Genomic DNA, 22697 nt, shown 5'->3' with positions numbered 1-22697 from the left:
GTCATGCTGGTGCACCGTGGGTGTTAATCCAAAAAATTACCAAAAATAGTTAATATTTTCGGAGGAAAAAGTGTGTGATTTAAGAGAGATTTGGCTGTTGTTCCTAGCACATTCCACTCTCTCCGTTTCTTTCTAATATATATCTATATATTAGTCTTGAATGCATGCACCTATTAACAAACTTTATGTAATTTTCACTTTCTGTTTCATAATGGATATTTTAAAAGCAATTTTTAACTTTCAGAAATATACTGATAAATTTGTCACCGTTATTGCCAAATCTGCAAATAGCTATATTCAAATTCTCCAGTAACGGATCTTTTTTAAAACGGGGGCCACATTTTTCATTAACGAAACACTTTGAAACTTGGAACACTGGTAGAATGTGTCATATAAAACATCTTTTTCTCTTAGTCTTCTTTAAAAAAAAAGAAATTCCTAAGTTATTCCATGTTAAAGTTGTCGTATTTCTGTAATTTCAACCAATCACTGACGTCCAATCAGCCGATATACATTAAGTGCCGACTACATAAACAAACGATTCTGAAACAATTCTATCGGTGTTAGGGTTAGGGTTAGGGTAAAACAGCAAATTTAAAAAGAAAAAAGCAAACGAAGCTATGGAAATTAAATACGCTTTACACCGCTTAATCAGCCAAAGGAGTAAATATAAACAACTGAATACTTGTCAGTGATTGGTTGAAATTATCGAAATAAGACAATTTTTTACATGAAATAAATTCGAATACAAAAATATTTTTCTGTTCTATAACACAAAATAGATAAGTATACGAAGTTTGAAAGTCTTTCGGTACCAAAAACACTACGTAAAACATTAATGAAAAATGTGGCCCCCGTTTTAAAAAAGATCCGAAATATATTTCCAACCGCGACCACCCCGCCTTTATATGGTCAGTGCAATTTAAAGGGAATTTGACAGCTATCTTTAGCACGTCACGCGACCACTTCGAGGCTCCTTCATCGGTTCATTGTTGTTGTTTAATCCAGGAATAGTTCGTGATTTCTGATTTTAGTGATATTTTATAGAAATTTTAAGTGGTTATCAAAACCGAACAGTCACCTGACATGTAGTGTGGTGTACGACCAGTTGCTATGGTGAAAAATAAAATCTCCACAAATGGTTTCAATACAGTTTTAACAGAAAGGTTTAGAAAGGTAATTTTCTTTCGTCTAAATAAACGTTTATGTTAATTTGGCTGTTGTTTCTAGCACATCCCAAGATCTTGTTAAAAAAATGACAATGTTCTAAAAGACGTATACATAATATATTATATATGAAAATTACGATTATATCGGAATTTAAGCAGAAAAATGTTTATTTTTCAAGTCGATGAAAACAAATTTAATTGCATTTCATTTTTAACTGTCTTTATAGATAATTTTCGCAACTAACTTTATAACTGTATATAATAGAATAACTGAATCTATGACTAGGTTCCAATGGCAGCTAAAGGTGACAATTCTAATAGTAATGTTTTTTTTTTAACTTTTAAGTTTTGTTTATTTACAAACATTAAAGATTCATTACATATGTAACACGTATGTATATGATATAAGAATCATACAAAATCACATTGTAAATACAAATCCTAAACAATAGTCATGATTCTTCCGTAATATAAGTTTCTACAAACGAAAGACAAAGAAAAGAAAAAGAAAGCGGGGGAGAGAAAAAAAATAAAATAGAAAATGTGAAAAGAAAAAGAAAAAAAATGAGTACACGTACATCGCAATTTTTCTTGGAAATTTCAAGTTTCATTTTGTAGATGTACGTGACATGTGTCAGCATGAATGTGTGCGAGCCCACTATTTTTTTTTCTTTTTCTTTTTCTTTTCATATTAATTTCCGATATAATAGTAATTTATATAGTCTGAAATGTGTTTGTAGAAAATTTCAATAAGAAAAATCAACGTTTTTCTAGAAGTTAATGAGAAACTAAAACTAACTCGTGTGAATTTTCCGAAACTCCTTTCCACACCCACGTAATATGACATTCCTACACACGTGATCTCCCCTCACCCGGATTTGTTGCCTCGTAACTTCTAGGGAAAAAAAACGGATATTTTTTTATGAAATTGTCTACAAATACGCTTCAGATGGTGTAGATTCCGATTACCTCGGAATTTGTTGCGAAAACATTTTTCCGAGGGTGGGGTGAGGAGTTTTGGAACAGTCACACGGGACGGCTTTCTTTACTGATACCTATCAGAAAAATGGGTAATTTTTTGATGAAATTTTCTATAAATACCTTTCAGACTGTTTAGATGACGATTATATCGGAATTTGATATGGGGAGGGGTAGGAGAAAGAAAATTTAGTGACTTTCGTCACTAGCGTAGCTGGGGGGGGGGGTATGGGCAGCACTTTTAAAGGGGCACCACTCGTGGGCCTGCTGTAAGCAATATGTGTTTTTTTTTGTGGAGTCTGGGGTCGGCAAATGCAAGGGTCGCCTTCGGGCGGCACACACTCCAGTTATGCTAGAGGGTTTCGTACACATACATACTGATACATGTCATATATATCTACCCTAAACCCTCACCCTAACCCTGAAAACCGGGTGTGCGTAAATTTCTACCTTCGCCGTAATATTTAAATAGAAGTTTGTTTTTATGTTGCGTAATGGTGCTAATTATATGTTCTTAACTTACTTCATTTGAAATAATGAATTCAGTGAAAAGGAATATATTTATAAAACAAAACGAAACAAGGAGAAAGAAAAAAAAACATCAATGCAGCATCATGTGCCTCAATTGATCGCACACCACAAGGTTCAACGGAGCCAACTGAATCAAGCCAACACGCACGAGGAACTACCAGGGACAATGGCGAGGCTAAGGCGTTTGAAAAACGAAACACCCTCAAGGGCATCACCTAACACCTTAATAAGTCGAGCTGCCAACGACGACAAGGACTTCGCCGTTAGCAGCATAGTCCCGCCAGCGAAATTTTTTTCCCACGAGAGTACCGGATCCCAGTTATGAACTCATTTGCATACAGCCAATCAGAGCTCAACTATCAAACTAATTTATGTGCGCATAACAAGTGATGGGCAATAAGATAAGGTCACTTGGGTAAGGAATGACCATGCTTCCTATCTTTTTTAATATGCTTGTTGTTCTTGTTCTTGTTTCAACCATGGCGTTGTTGTTGTTTACCCACATTTTTCCCATCCACATCTTTACCATATGGGGCCTTAACAAAATCCTAGGAAAGACTCCTGTCCGCCTCCCACCCCGTTTTCTCTCAAATTTATTTATTTAAAAAATTTTTTTGGCAAAACCCGTTTTCGGATACGGAGGTTCCGGAAAATTGCCAAAAATCGGCGTTGTTAAATTTCGCCCCCACCACAAATTCTTCAATTTTGACTTTTTTTCCCAACACTAACCCTAACCCTAACCACAGAAATGTTTTGAAATTTTTGTCCGTATTTTTCAGCATATATAAAAAAAAAAATTTTTTTAAATTCTTCAAAAGAAATTTTACAAAAATTTTTGGAAATTTTTTTCAGAATCATAATCTCCGTATTTTTCCACACGTTTTGAAAAAAAAACAATTCTGAAAAAAGTAAAAAAAAAAAAAATGAAGGGGGGGGGATTTAAAAATGCCGATTTTTGCCAATTTTTTTCCAGATTCGCATTCCCCGTAGCCAAAAAGCGGGGTTTGTGTCGAAAAAAAAAAAAAATTTTAAAGGTTGGTTTTTGGTGGGGGACGGGTGGAAGTCTTGCCAAATCCTATAATAGGTATATATACAAATCTAATTACTTGTCTCCTAAAACCAGGCATAACTTGGCGATCGGTCGACTTACAACACCGTTCTTGAATGCCAACCTTTGTCAAGGTGAGTTCTAATTAGCTGTATGCAAATGAGTTCATTGCTGGGGTCCGGAACTCACGTGGCAAAAAAATTTCGCGTCCCGACAGGCTGGAAGAGGAGTATGTGATTAAATAGTTGAAAGGGGTATGGACATCTTCTTTGTGAAAGTAAATAAACAAGAAAAACTGATGAACCTAATCAATTTGTATTCGAAAACACACCTCTGCAAAATTTCATTAAAAAATATACATTACTCAAATAAGTTGTGTGTGTGCGTGTTTTTATTTCGCTTCTTATCCCACAGCTTGACAACTGGTGAATAAATACTAAAGTTGATTTGTCAGATTAAATCATTCAAGGTGTTGCCACAGCCTGGCCGCAGTCCGGTGATTGAAGCAAATAAAAGATAAAAGAAACAGAAAGATAGGAAAGAGACACCAAACCGCGGTTAGGTCGCGAAAGTGTTTTATGAAAACTATTGAAGAAAATGAAAAACCCACCCGAACAGTAAATATATATATATATATATATATACACATACATACATACATACATACATACATACATACATACATATATATATATATATATATATATATATAAACAATATATGAGTATATGCATATATATGTACATACCTTCATCTACATGTACATATAGATACAAAACTGGGTACATGACGTGGCAAAAGAACATGGACAAAATGATAAACATAGTACAACAGACAAGCAAGCCACATAGAAACATCTCCTTCCTCAGCTGCCACCATTAAAACACCGGCGTTTCGAAGAATTAAGGCAGTATGCATCGTTGAAATGGTTCTTCCCACGAACTATATATATATACCCAGTCCTATTCCCCGTTTTTTTTTTTTTTATGAGGGGGTAGCCACAACAAGACACACACCAGGCATTCCATTCATTTTCCAGCTCAAAGTAATATATTAGCACGCCGGACAAAATGCTTTGCGGCATTTCGTCCGTCTTTACGTTCTAAGTTCAAATTCAGCCGAGGTCGACTTTGCCTTTCATCCTTTCGAGGTCAATAAAATATTGGGTTGGTGCATAATTATTGCGGCTTTTTTTTTTCAACAAATTTTATTCGACAAAAACAATAACATGTAACAAAAACATCTTTAAATGATTATTCCGGAGCATAATCACCATCTACTTCAATTACTGCTTCTCATTTGCTTGGCAGACGGTCAGACCATCATTTAAAGATGTTTTTGTTAAATATTGTATTTGTTTTTGGTGAGTAAAATTTGTTGAAAAAACCCCACTTTTTCTGTGCACATGGACCTCCTAAGGTTCATATTCTCTTACAATTCACCTGTAAAATACAGTAATCACAGAACTTAGCATCAAAATATGCAAAATATTTTCACACCTGGTAGGATGTGATATATAAGACAGTAAATAAGAAAAAAACTAATTTCTGATAAAAGATGATATTGGTTTCGACAGTGGCTCAATGTCACAATGTTGGTGACGGGGAAGGCTATATTGGATTACATCGAGCCTTGTTCGCGAAAGGAAGTCTCTCAAGATCAATGAGGTCTTGGATTAAATGGGACATCTTTTAGTCACATGAACTGACCCCAGTATTCATGAAATCACTGTTCTGTGATTATCTGAATAATCGCGAAGTTGTGGAACAAAATGACAAAACTATCGGAGATTTTAGAGGGCTTATAAATAAGTAAGTCTTCTAAAAAGACAAACATCGAGATGTGATATTCAAGTCTGTGTCAAGGACAGTGACACTGTAAGCGAATAAATAACGAGACTGAGAATTGAAACTGACTCGGTTCTCTGACAATTAACCACTGCACAAAGAGTTGCCTCCCGCACTTGTCAAACTCAATAATTTCAGCCGTCTTTTCTTCACCGCATAATTCTAATTAGATATTTTATGCTCATTATATTAAACATGTTACTCTTATTTAACTGCTACTTTTCGTATAAACTGTATCTTTAAATAATAATAATGAAAACCAAGTTTTTTTTTAAAAATAAAAATAAGTTAACTTTTTCATTGCAAACTACTTCGTAATTTTTTCATCATTACTTCAGCAAGTACGGTGGGAACTTTTGCTTTGCTGAGAGGGTCTCATAATAGTAGAACACGTCCGGAGTTCTCCTGTGTATGCCGAAATCATTAAGATATCATTGAGATGTTGTCTTCTCTTCGTCGTCTAAGTATTTCTAATTAATTTTTTTTATGCTCATTAGGTTAAATGTTAACACTAATTTAGCTTTTATCTTTTTAGGCATATTTCAAACATAGGCGAGAAAAAAATTTTTTTTTTTTTTTACCTGGTCTCGGTACATCATTTAGATCTTGTCAAATTTCTTCGGAACCACTTTTCATCTCATTATTTTTTTTTAATGTAGTTCTGATGTATTTTTGCGTAATGACGACGAAAATTGCATTCATTTTTTAATTGGAATTAATAAGGACGTTACAAACATTTAAAATTAAGTAATTTTAGCCAATCGAAACCGTCCGTTGTTAATATATTGGAGGTCGCAACTGTCTGTTGTCATGGAAAGTATGAAAGACAAGGATAAGACAGCAAGGGCGAAACCTTTACGTAGTCTCCCAACCTGCCAGAAATAGCAATCAAATCTTCCTTAAACTACACCATTAGCGCCTAAAAAGCAAACAGAATGAAGATCTAAGGAAACATCTAAAAATCGATTTTTTAGATGTTTCCCTGGGTCTAAGTTTCCACTTTAATAAATCGTATTATAAACCAAACGAGAAACTCTTACATACACAAACAGTCCTGTCACCACTCTATAGTGTTTAAAAACCTGCTAGCTAACACCAGTAATAGGCTATCTAATATCTTTTCTTCTAAAGCAGGGTTGGGGAAACTTCTTAGTGCGGCGGGCAAAAATTTTCAAAGTAAAAGGTCCGCGGGCGATCCCAAGTTCTAACTCTTATATCTGTATAAATCTTGTATATATACCTATGTATAATTCTATATATATTAATGAAGATAAGTTTAAGACATAAAATTAACGCGTAACATATTCATCCCACTGCATGGTACCTAAGGCAAGTGTCTTCTACTATAGCCTCGGGCCGACCAAAGCCTTGTAAATGGATTTGGAAGACGGAAACTGAAAGAAGCCCGTCGTGTGTGTGTGTGTCTTTGTCTGTTTGTACTCCCACTTTCCCTTGATAACCAATAAGTCTTGCCTGTTGGTGTGTTTACATCCCCGTAAACTGGAGGTTCGGCAAAAGAAACGATAGAATACTACGCTTACAAAAAAAAAAAAAGTCCTGGGGTCGATTTCTTCGACTAAAAAACCCGTTAAGCCGGTGCACCAGCATGGTCGCAGTCGAATGATTGAAACAAGTAAAAGAATAAAAGAAAAAAGTAATACTATATAGATATTAAACTTTTGTCCTCCAGAAAATTATGGTAGGGAGCTTGTACCTGTTGCACCTCTTGTCCCCTAATAATATACATACATCCTTTCATTTATGCGTGTGTATAGATTTTGATTTTGTCTTCACTTTCACTTTCAATTGACAGCAAGTATGGTTATATTTACTGGCTTTCGATGACGTTTTAGTTATTTATTTGTTTTTGTAGGGAGAGACAGTATTTGGGTTGAAATGAAAATCTTATTTTCGTTATTATTATTATTATTGTTTTTATCCTTCGATATTTTAACTTGCAACAACAGCAACACGAAGATAAACCACAAAAGCGAAAAGATACTATGACTTTTCATAGGTGTTTGTATTTGAAATAATGAAACCCTGACTGAACGAAAAAGTATTTCGACAACAATTATGAAATCGTCAACAAAATGGGCATACCTATACATGTGTAGAAAAATGGACATTGTTTCACAAACACGTTTCGGATGGTGTATCGCAATTTGTTGTGAAAAACATTTTTTTTTTTCAAAGGTAAGGAAATTTACGCGGGTCGGCTTTATTTCCTTATAACTTTCAGAAAAAATCGATTTTTTTTTTTTTACGCGAATTTCTATAGAAGTACTTTTCAGATGATGTAGATTACAGTTATATATATATATATATATATATATATATATATATATGTGTGTGTGTGTGTGTGTGTGTGTGTGTGTGTGTGTGTAAGGAAAATGTCTCAATGCAACGTATCAGCTACTGGGAAACACTGAAAGAATTAAAACTTTTCTCCCTAGAATGAAGGCGGGAAAGATATGCAGTGATATACATCTGGAAAATCCTGGAAGGCCTTGTGTCAAACTTTGGCATTGAAAGTTACTCAAACTGCAGAACGGGGTGCCGCTACATAGTGCCAAAGATCCCAGCATCGCCATCAAAATACAGGACCAGATACTCAACAGCTTGAGTTTCAAGGTCCCACAGCTCTTCAATATCCTTCCAAAATGCGTAAGAGACCTTCATGGTGTGAATGTGTCTTTGAAATAAAACTGGATCTCTTCCTGTCGAGGATTCCAGAGGAGCCTACCTCACGGCAGAAAACACAGATGAGGGCAGAGGGATAGCAGAATTAAGGCGGGTCCGCTTCTACCTCTCTCTCTTCTCTCCCCATGTGACCAGTGTTCGGCCCCGCTTCCACCCCTCTCTCTTCTCTCCCCATGTGGCCAGTGTTCGGCCAAGTCTGACCTTTCTTTCTTGGTTCGACTACCATCCGTACAACATCTATATTCCTCCATGTGCCTGTCAAATCCTATGTCCCTACCGTAAGGCTTTACTTCCACACACGCCAGCTTAATTTAGTTCGTCTTTAGTCGAAAGACACCCGTTGTATATATCCTGTTATTTGTATTTTGTACTATTTCTCCGTTTGTCCGTCCTTGTTTTCGTATACATTCACTGCTTTCTTCCAAGGAATCTAGTGCTCTTAGCTTAGTTTTTCCTTGGGGCTGGTTAGGTTGGAGTAATCTCGAGTATAACCAGCCGAAATTGCAAAGATAATATGGAACTCGACTGAGGAAAGAAAACTCCAAATGACCCGTCCTTGTTTTCTTTCTATCGTCTGTCTGGATGTTTTGTTGTCTCTTTTTTTGTATCACCTAACTGTCTGGATGTTTTGCGTTCTTATCCCATTTTTGTATATATATATATAATGGCGTACGTACACTTTGGTCTCTTATATGTAAGTATTTATATATATGTGTGTGTGTGTGTGTGTATGTATATATATATAAGAGAGAAAAGGTTGAGTTCTATTTTATCCTTTACTTTGTGGGGTTCCAAAGTTCGATTTCTAATAAAGATTCTTCATATTAAATTGGTAGCTTACTATTTTAAGTATTTTTCGAATATGAAAATGTTACAAGTGTAAGGTGTGTTATGAGCATTTATAGAACACGTATCCTATAGAAACTCAACAAACGATTAAAGATGGGGAAGAGAAAGTTTAAAAAACATTTTTTAATTAATTTGTTTTTAAACTTCAGCACCTCTTCTCCATCTTTGTTGAGTTTCTAGAGGATACGTGTTCTATAAACGCTCATTACACACCTTATATATATATACAGGGTGTCCACAAGTCTGGGTACATAGGGGTTAACGCATACTTTAGGAAATTATTATTTCTTATAATTGTTTATGTTATGATTTTATTTACTCCATGTACCCACATGGGGATCAACACATACTTTAAGAAATTATTATTTCTTATATTTAATTGTTTATGTTATGATTTTATTTACTCCATGTAGCCAGACTTTGTGGACACCCTGTATATCAAGATTTCTGAATGTTTTGTTTTTGTTTCCATAGTAAAACTGACAAACCGTTTGGTTTAATTAATGAGTTTTAGAATAGGAGAATATATGCTAAATAGAAAAATTGCATTTGAGACAAAATCTTTCTCTTTATCTTTTATAATCTCTACCGTTTTTCTTCACTATCCATACGTTTATTTATCATGTTTCATACGAAAAGAAATCTTTATGTTGCTGGGAACATAAGTCCGAAGTTCCTCTACGTATATAATTACATCTATAGACATGATACATTAAAAAACTACATTAAAATACAAATCCAAAACTGACCAAAACGTGAACATGAGCTTAGAAAGAGAAAGTAACGAAAACAGAAGCAGAAAAGTTGAAGTAAGAAAAAGAAAAAAATATTAATTCAACGCCAAGCATCTCAATTTGTCGAACACCAGTTTATAACTAAATCAACAACTTAATGAAAGTATATAAACAAAATGAAACTCATAGAAAATATAAAACGTAAAAAGAAGAAAAAAAAACATCGATAAATACAGCATACTCCACTGATCATTAGACATTTTGAGGAAAACTGTACTTCTGGTTTTAAAAAGAGAGATAAAAGGATTTATATGATTAATTAATAGGTTGGGGTTGTCCAGTCAAAACGGAATCATGACAAGCTGAAAGCAAAACGGAAAGTAATTGAAAGGAAAATACCACAAACCTGAATGAATTTACACTTTTACAATCCAACTAAAAAAAGGCTTCTTGACACTCGACAGCTAAGAGTCTTAATGTGTGTGACAGCTGAGATATAGGTAGATATATAATAGTATTTGAATGCATTATGCATAAGCGCGGTTTGTGTAGGTGTACATCGGTTTTCTAAGCATTCTTTTATTATCATAGCAACACTAACATGTAATTTACCACGTGGTTACACACACACACACACACACAAAATAGTTTCAGCTTCAGAGGTGTGGCCATGCTGGGGCACCGCCGTTCAATATATATGTAGATGTATTACGTATACTCTTTTACTCTTTTATTTGTTTCAGTCATTTGACTGTGGCCATGCTGGAGCACCACCTTTAGTCGAGCAAATCGACCCCGGGACTTGTTCTTTGTAAGCCTAGTACTTATTCTATCAGTCTCTTTTGCCGAACCGCTAAGTTACGGGGACATAAACACGCCAGTATTGGTTGTCAAGCAATGCTAGGGGGACAAACACAGACACACAAACTCACACACATATATATATATATATATATATATATACATATATACGACGGGCTTCTTTCAGTTTCCGTCTACCAAATCCACTCACAAGGCTTTGGTCGGCCCGAGGCTATAGTAGAAGACACTTTGCCCAAGGTGCCACGTAGTGGGACTGAACCCGGAACCATGTGGTTGGTAAGCAAGCTTCTTACCACACAGCCACTCCTGCGCCTATATTACGTATATATGAACACGAATCACAAATACACATACAAACATATAAGTTACCTTCATGTGTACATACAGACTTGCATACATACATATGTATATATATATACATACATATAAATACATGTGTGAGTGTGTATGTACTGAAACAGGAACTCTAGGATGTGGGGCTTCATGCTAGGGCAGGTTTCAACTATATTTATGTAGACATGTAAACACATACACACACTTATAAATGTATATATTTATAAGTGTGTGTATAATACCTGTCTATACATGTATCTAACTACATATATATATAGATATATACTTTATTTAAAAGCAGCAGAAATATAACAAAAAAACCGTTACTCTGAGTTTCACGTTCCCGTTCATCGGACAGTTTTTGTTGCACATTTCATGTGCTTACTCCGGTATATATATATATATATATACATACACGCACATTCATATATTTATACATTTATAAGTGTGCATGTGTGTGAGAGAGAGACTGAGTGAGTATAAATATATGAATGTATGTGTGTGTGTGTGTATATATGTAGTTAGATGCATGCATAGGCAGGTGGTATACAGACTGATAGATAAAAATTTTTTTTTTTTTTTTTCAGATTTATTTCATGGTTCAAAAATATTACTCCCCAATCCAGTATTTTGTTGCTAATGTAAGGTCTGATATATGATTACATACATGGAATACAGATCACTCTCTCTCTCTCTCTCTCTCACATACACACACCTGCACGCATGCACACACACACACACACACACACACACACACATATATGTGTGTGTATATATAAACCATTCGTTTAATAAAACAAATGGTTTACACCTGGGAGATTACAGCTAAAGCACAGTCACCTTCACAGTAATCGTTAGGTATATGGCAAATGAAAGAAAATGGAATATACGAGAATTTATTATTAATCATGACAATTGTTTTGTCACATCTACCATCAATCCCTCATGGATGAGACACTCAGCAACTGGTTCAGGAGCACCCGGCGGTGCAGATGTATCTCATCGGGTGATAAACAGACAAAACTTGTTAAAAAAACTGTTCCGCAATGTAACTTCTCGTTTTGTCGAAAGAAAAGCAACCAGACAAAGAAAATATCTTCATTTACATAGAAAATCAAAAATAAAATCAGAGATGGAAAAAAGGAAAATGAACATGCAATACAGCAAGAAAATTATTTTCTCACCGTATATATATATATATATACAGGTAATTAGTAAGAGATTTCTATATATATATTTATATAGGTTATTAGTAAGGGATTTCTCCAAATGCTTACTGGTTTGCTCAGAATTAGGTATTCAGAATATGGACCCCAGATGAGAACCCCTGTCCTAGAAGAATAACTCTGGTGTAAACTTGCGACTTCATTTGCATCCAGTGATGTACATTTGTTCTCCTTTTATTATTATTGATATATATATATATATATATATATTTATATATATATTTATTTATTGTTGGTTGATATATACATTCTTTTATTATTATTATTGTTGTATTTTGACCTGAACATTAGCTATATTTTTGAATAGAATTGATTTTCGATAGTTTTAATCGAATTAAATTTTCTATTTGAAAATTGGCTATGAAACATGTGTAATCGTTTTATTATCTTTCTCTTATGATATTTACTTTGTATTATATTATACTTATTTACTGTGCTTTTACTTATTAATTTTTCTATATGTGGTAGTGGATTTTTATCGTTGAGTTCATGAACCTTGGTTCTTTTCCCTAAAACTATATATATATATATATATATATATATATATATATATATATATATATATATATACAGGGTTGGCCAAAAGTCACCTGATAGTAAATCAAAATTCCATAAATACTACCTGTAATTCTGTATTGACTCGAATGGAAAAATGTGTTGCTCAAGAAGGATTTCAATTTGAACAATTTTCATGAGGTTTCATATTAAGATGCTTTTATTAAATCCATTCAGTTGTTAAACATAAATAAATCTTGGAATTAAATAGTTTTGATTTACTATTAGGTGGCTTTGGGCCAATCCTGTATATACTCTTTACTCATTTCAGTCATTTGACTGTGGCCATGCTGGAGCACCGCCTTTAGTCGAGCAAATTGACCCCAGGACTTATTCTTTGTAAGCCTAGTACTTATTCTATCGGTCTCTTTTTCCAAACCACCAAGTTACGGGGACGCAATGATCAAACAATAACATTGCTTGAAATTGACTTGCAGCCACCATTTATTCATTCCTTCATGTATGCTCATCTCTGTCTCTTTCTGTTTTTAACTTAGAGTAAATTTTCTTTGGCCATCTACTTGGTATCAAGGTTTTGAAGGTTAGCATCTTGTTTTGTTCATCATGCTTTAAGTCTTAAATAGATCTTGCAGACTTTTATAGTTATCGTTTCGAGTGTATGATTTAAGGGTTAATGTGTGTGTCCGTGTGTCCATGCATATATGTTTGTATCAAAACAAAAGACATGGAAAAAAAAAATGTTATATTTTTAATTCCATGTTCAAATAGTGCTTTATAAAACATCTTCGTCTATGTAACTTCAAAATTTCCCCATTATAATGTTTACACAAACATGAGTATACACATACATACATACATGCACACATATACATATACACAAACGCAACATGTATTATGACTCGTTATACACATGAAGGGCCAAAACACTTGCCTGAATGGGATTCCTTCTCTGAATATCTTCTGCTGTTCAGCTCCCATAAGAGTTTCTTACCACCAATGTATGTATCAGTGACACCAATGTATGTATATGGTGGTAGTTGTATTGGATGTGCTGCAACACCAAATGCCACAAAATTTTTTGCAGAGTTATAACAAAAGCTTTCCATTAAGTTTTATGATAAAATTAATGAGTAAGGTTTATATTTATAATGAATTTGCCATTTCCGATGGGTGTGCAGTGCACCCCTAGCACACCCGGAATATATGCCTCTGGGGGTGGGGAGTGTTTCAATGCATCCACATATTTTCTTTTAATTAGACAATTTTAATCTTTAAGTCTTATATTAATCATTTTTCTTTTCATTTTATTATCAGAAATACTGATAACAATATATATATATTTTTTTTATATAATCAGTAAAACAGGATATATTACAATTTTTTGTGGGTTTCCGTTAAATGATTTCTTTGTATTTTTCTTTTAAATCGCCAGTTTTTAATTATAAGACAAAGAAAAGATTTTGTTTTTTTCTCAAATATACAATGAAGACAACAAAACAAAACAAAACATTCATTCAGAAATCTCTCCGTCTCTCTCTATCTTTACACACACACATATATATTCTTTCTGGACTGTGGCCATGCTGGAGCACTGCCTTGAAGGATTTTAGTTGAACAAATCAAACCCCAGGACTTATTTCTTAAGCCTAGTACTTAATCTATCGGTCTCTTTTGCAAAACCGCTAAGTTACAGGGACATAAACACACCATGACAAGTTGTCAATCAGTGATGGAGGTTACAAACACAAATACACATAGATATACAGATGTATATATATATATATATATATATATATATATATATATATATATATATATATATATATACATACATACATACATATATATATATATATATATATATATATATATATATATATATATATATAGGCTAACTAGGAAGTTATTTTTTTGTATGTGGCAGATGTTCAAGAGCAATAAACACTGAAAATATGCAGAAAACAACTTCTGCCACATTCCAGGGAGAAAAACTAGACGTAGTTGATAGCTTCCGCTACCTAGGTGACCAAGTTAGTAGTGGGGGAGAGTGCACTGAAAGTGTAGTTGCTAGAATAAGAATAGGCTAGGCAAAGTTCAGAGAGCTCTTACCTCTGCTGGTGACAAAGGACCTCTCGCTGAGAGTAAAAGGCAGACTGTATGACGCATGTGTATGAACAACCATGCTACATGGCAGTGAAACATGGGCCGTGACTGCTGAGGACATGCGTAAGCTTGCAAGGAATGAAGCCAGTATGCTCCGATGGATGTGTAATGTCAGTGTGCATACTCGACAGAGTGTTAATACCTTGAGAGAAAAGTTGGACCTAAGAAGCATCAGATGTGGTGTGCAAGAGAGACAACTACACTGGTGTGGTCATGTGGCGAGAAAGGATGAGGATAGCTGTGTGAAAAAGTGCCACACCCTAGTGGTTGAGAGAACCTGTGAAAGAGGTAGGCCCAGGAAGACCTGGGATGAGGTGGTGAGGCATGACCTCCAAACATTAGGCCTCACCGAGGCAATGACTTGTGACCGAGACTTTTGGAAATATGCTGTGTGTGAGAAGACCCAGGAAGCCGAGTGAGAACATAATACCAGTGCCACATCAACGGCATCCATGCCAGTGGCATGTAAAATGCACTCCCTACATTCTTGGAGTGGTTGGTGTCAGGAAGGGCATCCAGCCATAGAAACCATGCCAAACCAGACTGGAACCTAGTGTAGCTCCCCGGCTCACCAGTTTTCAGTCAAACCGTCCAACCCATGCCAGCATGAAAAACAGATGTTAAATGATGATGATGAGGAGGAGTGGTGTAAGGTGCATATCAACAAATACCACTGTTTTACGCTTCGCTGATCTCAAAATTACGAATTTCCACACAAACACTATAAAAAAGGTATGCAGTAAAATAGAAGATAATTTATACATTGTACATGGCCCATCAGACAAACCCCATGAAATTTGCTGGAATCTTTCAAATAAATGTGACATCTTTACCTAATTTATACTATGGATTAAACATGAGTATCTTCTGTCATAATCTCTTATTTTCCTTTGCCTACTTTAAGCAAACATATTTATATGAGAATCATTTTCTTTCAGATTTGGTTTCATCCCCTACAAACACACATCGTCTTTATACATTCATGTATATGCTTGCGTATCTCTCTCTTCTCTCTGTACATGTATGTGTGTGTGTGTATTATTATTACCTGTGTTTTTATGGGTTTTTTCCATAAGCAGCTCGATGAAGTTTCCTCCCGAGTGAGTGAGGAATGCTTATTATTAAAATTCTATTACTACCTCTTTTTTGTTTGTTAAAACTGTTTGCACACGAAACCCTCGCTCCAACACACACACATACATACACTTACACTTAATGTGTTGTCCTGTACCATCATACCCATCATGGCTCCCCATCTGATAAGAGTACACACAGCACACGCTTTACAAACATATGTGAATGACACAGTGACCTCATATCAAGATAAATGATGCATGACTTTGCATGTGAGGCCCAGTTTGAATTTTCTTTCAGTCTAGTAGCCCATTCTGCTCCAGAAGTCCTTGAATAAGGGTTGTTTAAGGATAACGAATGAAACACCCACGTTTTCAGAGGTGAATTATTTAAACCCCAACGAATTCCTCTCAACACATGATGCTCCCCTACTAGCCCTGCTTGTGATCAGAGATGCACATATCACCAGCCACTAAAAGACATGCTTGACTGATTAAGGTCAAACAACTGAGAAACAAATCTGCAGTATTGAGCAGAATGTTCACTGTTGTTCCTCTTTTTACATCAATACAAAACATGTACATGTTAACATTTCCAATCTGTTGAGATCAGGCGCCACAAGAGCCAGTGCCTGGTACTGCATTAGGGCATTTATGATTATTATTATTATTATTATTATTATTATTATTATGGGTGTCAGATGAGGAAGCCACACTTGACCTCGACTCCGTATTTCGTTTTCGAAAATTTTACATTCTTGAGTCCTATCCTTGATGTTTTAAATATCTCAAACCCCTGTCCACCATTGTTTACCTCCACGCTTGACTGATTTCAACTCCATTATGAGTTCAAATTATGTCAGGAATGATAGGATGGATGCCAGTTGAGTATAGTACAATCAACAAGCCCCGTTCCCCACAAATTTAAGGCTTTATGCCTATAGTAGAAAAAAAAACAAGTATTAAAAGCAAAAATATATTTCTCAAAAAGAAATATTTACTCTGTTAAAACGAAAATGAGGCAAAAAACATAACTCAGTGACCAGTGACATAAATGATGAAGGAAGTTAATTACAAAACTTCTCATGCAATATCAATTTTTGATTTAGTAAGATTGTCTGCATTGTGGGAGAAGGTAAACAAACACCTAATAGCATATTCATACAATAATAAATGTCGCCATTGACACAGTTGCAACCTTGATGTGTAGTGATGAGTCATTTTCTAAGAAAAATCAAATACATTTTGTAATATAAGGTTGTAACAACCAACCCTACCATAACAGTCTTTATCACACCATGTGCAATCATCAGTAAACACCCACACACTTTTTCATTCTTTCCTTTTTTTCTCTCCTTTAGTATATTTCTACACCTAAAAAACACCTAAAAAACAAACAAAAAGGACAACACATCATATAAAGTAGTTTGGTGTAAATTGTTTCTGAAAATTAGAGTTTTCTTTTTTCTTTTATTATAAGAGCTCTAATGCATTGTAATATATCCTCAATTTACACTGACACTAAATATGTGGCACTAAAGAAGGAACAAGAACTCCTGATATATGTACATACACCTATTATCTATTTTTCTATCTAAGATGGCATTGTTTAAATAGATGTACTGGCTCTAATTTCTTAAGAAAATCTGTAAGAGATAACTTTAAAAAGTGATTCAATTACACTGCCAACACATGTAAGACACAGTATTGACTTATATAAAGTCTTAAATATACCTGTTAGTGTATAGTAGATGTGTAACAAAATACTGTATCCTTGCCAGCAGTTGTATAATGTGGGGCAGTGAGGACGGACGTTTTAAAAATATTCCCCAAATCATTAATTTTAGCTGCAAACAAATTTTATTGACATCAATGTGTTCGTATTGAATTAGCATCTGTCAAAATCAAGTATGGAAAGCAACATTTGTCATGTGGTGTCCGTTTTTATTGATGCATTTCTGAAGACATTCCAGGGTCCTATTTGTGGCACCCTCACCGGTCTCCTATTCATTAGTGTACCGTATGTATGAAGTGCATTCACCCAACATAAGATCGTGTTATGGGTAGAAACAGCCTGATTTCGGTGAATGTTGAAATGGCACCGAAACTCGCACTGAACTGCTGTGACAGACTTGTTATTCTTCACGTAACTGTCGTAGGTACACACATGATGCTTTATCATCCACAGTGCCATGGATTCACCTGAAAAAAAAAAAAGGAAATGCTAAGACACCATAGACTGAATGTCCCTTCCACTGGGGCTGAGTAATAACCCTTTCAAAAACGTCCATCCTCCCTGCCCCACCCTGTACATACTAGTTGCCAGGAATGTATTTAATATGTAAAATGTGGTGTGTGCGTACGAGTAGATGTAATCGCCTTACCTCGGTTTTCCTTTCCTCGACTGCGAGTCTGTCTTGCGGTATCCAATCCTTGAAGCTTGCCCCGACCTAAAGTACACCAGGAATAGCAGCTGCTTCTCCCAAACCTAGACCGTCGCTTAACACGTCTTGCCCTGACCGCAACCCCATTCGAAAAGGTCACGAATCCCGATCGAGCTTCCCTCTGCCATTTTTCGCCTTCCGGTCAGCCTCCCCAGACACTGACGTCATACCACAGTAAATTGATCCATCCAACTATGCTACACCACTAAACTTAGTGACTATTTTGTTGAATGAACCAGTCTGCTGATATTTGCTGGTGACATTGTGCTACTTGGCTTGTTAGTAGGTGATCTCCAGTAAGCACTAATTGAGTTTATAACTGAGTTCTGCAAGGCAGCAGTGAGAGTATGTGTTGCAAAGTCTGAGACATTGGTCCTCTCAAGAAATCTTCCCAGCATACTTAGCATGTTCGTGAAACATCACTGAGACTAGTGGAAAAGTTTAAGCATCTTGGAGTCAAATTAATGAGCAGTGGGTGGTAGGAACTAGAACTGCAGTTGCTGGTATAATAATGTCGGCTCCAGCATTCAATCCTCAGAAGAGAAGAGGTTGATAAAAAGAGCCAGGCTTGCCATCTTCAATTTGGTTTTATGCCTATGGTCATGAATGTTGGGTACTGCCCATTTTCTTGTTAACTCTCTCTGGCTGGGATACCATGTACCTCCTCTACAGCAAAACATCTGTTTCTGTCTCTGATTTTTCATCATCTCACACAAGATCACTTCCTCCAATGGTCCCTCCTCTCTCAAAGATTCCTTGTCTTACACAGTTACTTAGTGACCGTGCCGGTGCTGGTGCCACATGAAGAGTATCCAGTCCACACTGTAAAGTGGTTGGCATTTGGAAGGGCATCCAACTGTAAAAACCATACCAAAGCTGACCTCACCTATGCTGGTGCCACAGGATAAGTACTCAGCCCACTCTGCAGAGTGGTTGGTGTGAGAAAGAGCACCCAGCTGTTAAAAACGATGCCAAAACAGATACAGAATTATGGTGCAGTCTTCTGTTTGGCCAGCTCCTGTCAAACTGTCCAACCCATGCCAGCATGAAAGGAGGGCACTAAACAATGATAACAATAATGATCATCATCATCATCACAAATACAAGCAGCTGAAATGGGGTTACTCTGAATGGTCTCTGGGGTAATGTTACTCAACAGGGTGCATAGTTCAGAGATCAGGGATCTCTCCAAACTGAGCCACTACTTTTCCTGATTGAGAAGTCACAGCGCTTGTTCTATGAACAGAGAAGAATCACAAGACAGATTGGGGATGGCGGTTGCTTCTGAAAGGACCCTATGAAGGAGGTGCCTGAGGATCCTCTTCCCACTACCCTCCTAGGAATAGTGGGTAACAATGGATGGATGGGTGGAATCAGCACAATCATTCTCATTGCAGATCCTGCGATAACAATGAACTCTCACAAAAGACAGATGAATTTAAATATTCATATGAAAAGATTACAGACATATAATGAAAATATTCTGAGATTGAATGAAAAATATTAAACAGTAAAAAAAGAATTAGCAAAATGTAAGGGAAGGGTGACACTGCTGGTGGTACAAAAAAAGAACTAATTGAAATATATTGTATCACTAGCAGAAATACCCGGCGTTGCCCGGGTTAAAGAGAATAATGAAATCTAAAAACGCCGTCTAGACTACGCATCATCTTTATATATAGAGATGTATATATATATACACACACACACCCAAACACACGTATATATATGTATATCAATATAAATATATGAAAGTCAATGAAGTTTCGTAAAAGAAGGTGATCATGTACATACTTTCTTGCTGTTGTGATTATAACACCTCGTTGTAAACAATGTTCCTTTGTTTTCCCTTGTGGAGCATATACAAATAGGTTTTTTTTGCTGCCCACTCTTGAGCAACCAACATACAATTGTCCATGTGAGAAGCAGGGCTCTTCCAAGAGAAGACCAGCTACAGACAGTGTTTGACCCTGAGATTTGTTTATGGACATGGCAAAAGTCACACGAAGGGGGAATTGTAGTCTTCTGAATGTAAAAGGAATGTCTGCTCCTGATGGAGTAAGAGGAATTCTTGGAATAAAGACGTCATCACTTTTTGCACATCCAGAAAGAATGGTAGCCCCGATAACGTGTGACATCATTTTCTTTATCACGAGTCGTGTTCCATTGCAAAGTCTTGGTGGTTCCAGATTGCGGAGCAGCATAACAGGCGTTCCAACTTTAAGTGATAATATGTGGGGAGGTAGTCCTGGAGGCTCCAACAAATTGAGAAATTCAGGAGGATAGTTCACCACTTCATTTGTATCTGGAACTGTATCAACAGACTTGTAAGTTTGATGATTGCCGGGAAGAGAATGCATCAGGTGTTGATTAATTTTTGTAACAGCTACGTTTTTTGGAGCTAATATTGCTCTTTCACATAGCCAATTGTGATTTTGGTAGTTTTGTTTAAAGTTGGGAAAGACTTTGTGTTTGAGGTCATCTACAGAATTAACAACAGAACAAAATGGCCGGAGGTCTGCAACGAAATAATTTTACTCAACACTTTGCAAGTGAATCAGCAGTGGAGGCAAGGATGCGTCTCATTTACTTGACAATTTATGCACCACATTGCAGAAATCACAATGTAAGTATATCTGAAAGGGTAGTCTTACACTGTTGTACCGTTGAATTACAAATAATGCTCATCTGTTATGTTCGGGTTAAAATTTCATCAACATCAAAAATATATGAATTTTCATGGGAGTTATGGCCGTTATGCAAAGAATATAATTTCCAAATTTCATAAAGATCCATTCAGTACTTTTGACGTAGTTTTGGATAAGAAAACAAATGACTAATGTGTGTGTTTGTGTGCATGTGTATGTGTGTGTGATGGGTGTATATATGTATAGATATCTGTATGCATGTATATATATGTATATATGTGTACATATTACATGTACATCTATATATATATATATATATATATATATATATATATATATATACATCTACACATATGTATACATATACATGTATGCATATAGATCTATATATATATATATATATATATATATATCTATACATATACGTGTACATATACATCTCTCTCTCTCTCTTTCTCTCTCTCTATATCTATACATATACGTGTACATATACATCTATATCTATACGTATACATCTCTCTCTCTCTCTCTTTCTCTCTTTCTCTCTCTGTGAAAGTATCTGTCATTACAGTATCGAAATGTGATTGTTTCAGTTAGTGGAATAGTTTCATTTTTAAAGTGAAAGTATTTGACATGAGTGTTTTTGTTTCACTTTTGACACGTAATACTTAAATAGTGGAAGAGATATTATGTTGCCGTGTGCTCGAACTCTGCAAGAAGTTAAAAAAATTTTTTTGACTAAAACACAACTGGAACTCTAAGTAAGGCATGTGTAAAATTTGAATGAAATTGGTTGCGTAGTTCTCGAGTTTTAGGGATTCACACAGACAGACAGACAGACACACATTCTCATTTTTATATATATAGATGATGACAACCCACCAAAATCAGAATACATAATTAATTGTGATAAACTGATGAAATGTGTACAAATTGTGCACCACAAACATTCCATAGCTACATCATGCTTTTAGTCCAACAACTAGGTTAGTGTAATTTCCTTAGCTTTTTAGATTATTTCTGCCCAAAATTACAGTCATATGGTATTGTATTTGTCAATAATTAGCGTAATATTGCCATGGAAAATGTTGTCAAACAAATGATAGTAGCTAACAATTGTGCATCGGAAGAGGTAGAATCATTGGTAGTCAAGTTTGTTGTGTTGCACGTAGTATTTATTTCTTAGTAGATTTCCTGTATTAAGGGACAACATAACAAAAATAATTATTCATTATTGTTTTCATGAAGTTTACCAGTCCTCAGTCAAACCGTCCAACCCATGCCAGCATGGAAAGCGGATGTTAAACAACGATGATGATGATGATGATGATTAAGGTGGAGAGAAGTTGTAGAAGAGGAAGACATGGGATGAAATACTGAAGGCTGATCTCAAAACACTGAGCTTTATGAAGAAGATAACAAAGGACAAAGATATGTGGCGCATTGCTGGTATGGTCCCTGGCCACGCCTGTCCAACCTATGCCAGCATGGAAAACAGACATTAAATGTTGATGATAATAATTATGTGTTAAAAACTGCAGAATTGTTATTCATTAAATGATATAAATTAGAAATCATGTAACACTTGTTCATCTTTTTTCTCACTTTTCTCA

The 22697-nt window shown here is 35.5% G+C and overlaps 1 protein-coding gene and 1 long non-coding RNA gene across 9 annotated transcripts in view; one reads left to right on the top strand and one right to left on the bottom strand.

The window, feature by feature from the left end:
• Positions 1 to 22697, bottom strand: part of LOC106877032 (uncharacterized) — an 88343-nt gene that overhangs the window by 46367 nt on the left and 19279 nt on the right. For 3 of the 8 annotated variants that reach the window (XM_014925815.3, XM_014925816.3, XM_089337612.1), the window contains exon 1: positions 1748 to 1984. The exons of 1 other annotated variant lie outside the window; for it this stretch is intronic. In XM_014925815.3, the coding sequence (XP_014781301.2) occupies positions 1748 to 1810 (63 nt within the window). In that variant the 5' untranslated portion in view covers positions 1811 to 1984. Of the gene's footprint in view, positions 1 to 1747; positions 1985 to 6154; positions 6185 to 10265; positions 10510 to 22697 lie in introns of those variants that run through there. 4 more of the 8 variants (XM_014925817.3, XM_089337611.1, XM_089337613.1 and 1 more) reach the window with 3 other exon arrangements.
• Positions 2231 to 22661, top strand: LOC149131861 (uncharacterized). The gene is made up of 2 exons (XR_016237438.1): positions 2231 to 3093; positions 22333 to 22661. It is a non-coding gene; the product is annotated as an uncharacterized LOC149131861 (long non-coding RNA).

The sequence above is a fragment of the Octopus bimaculoides genome, chromosome 19 (assembly GCF_046866305.1).
Source record: "Octopus bimaculoides isolate indiv1 chromosome 19, ASM4686630v1, whole genome shotgun sequence".
NCBI classification, from domain to species: Eukaryota; Metazoa; Mollusca; class Cephalopoda; order Octopoda; family Octopodidae; genus Octopus; species Octopus bimaculoides.
Note: the sequence above shows the minus strand (reverse complement) of the source record. Positions and strands in the feature narration are given on the sequence as shown.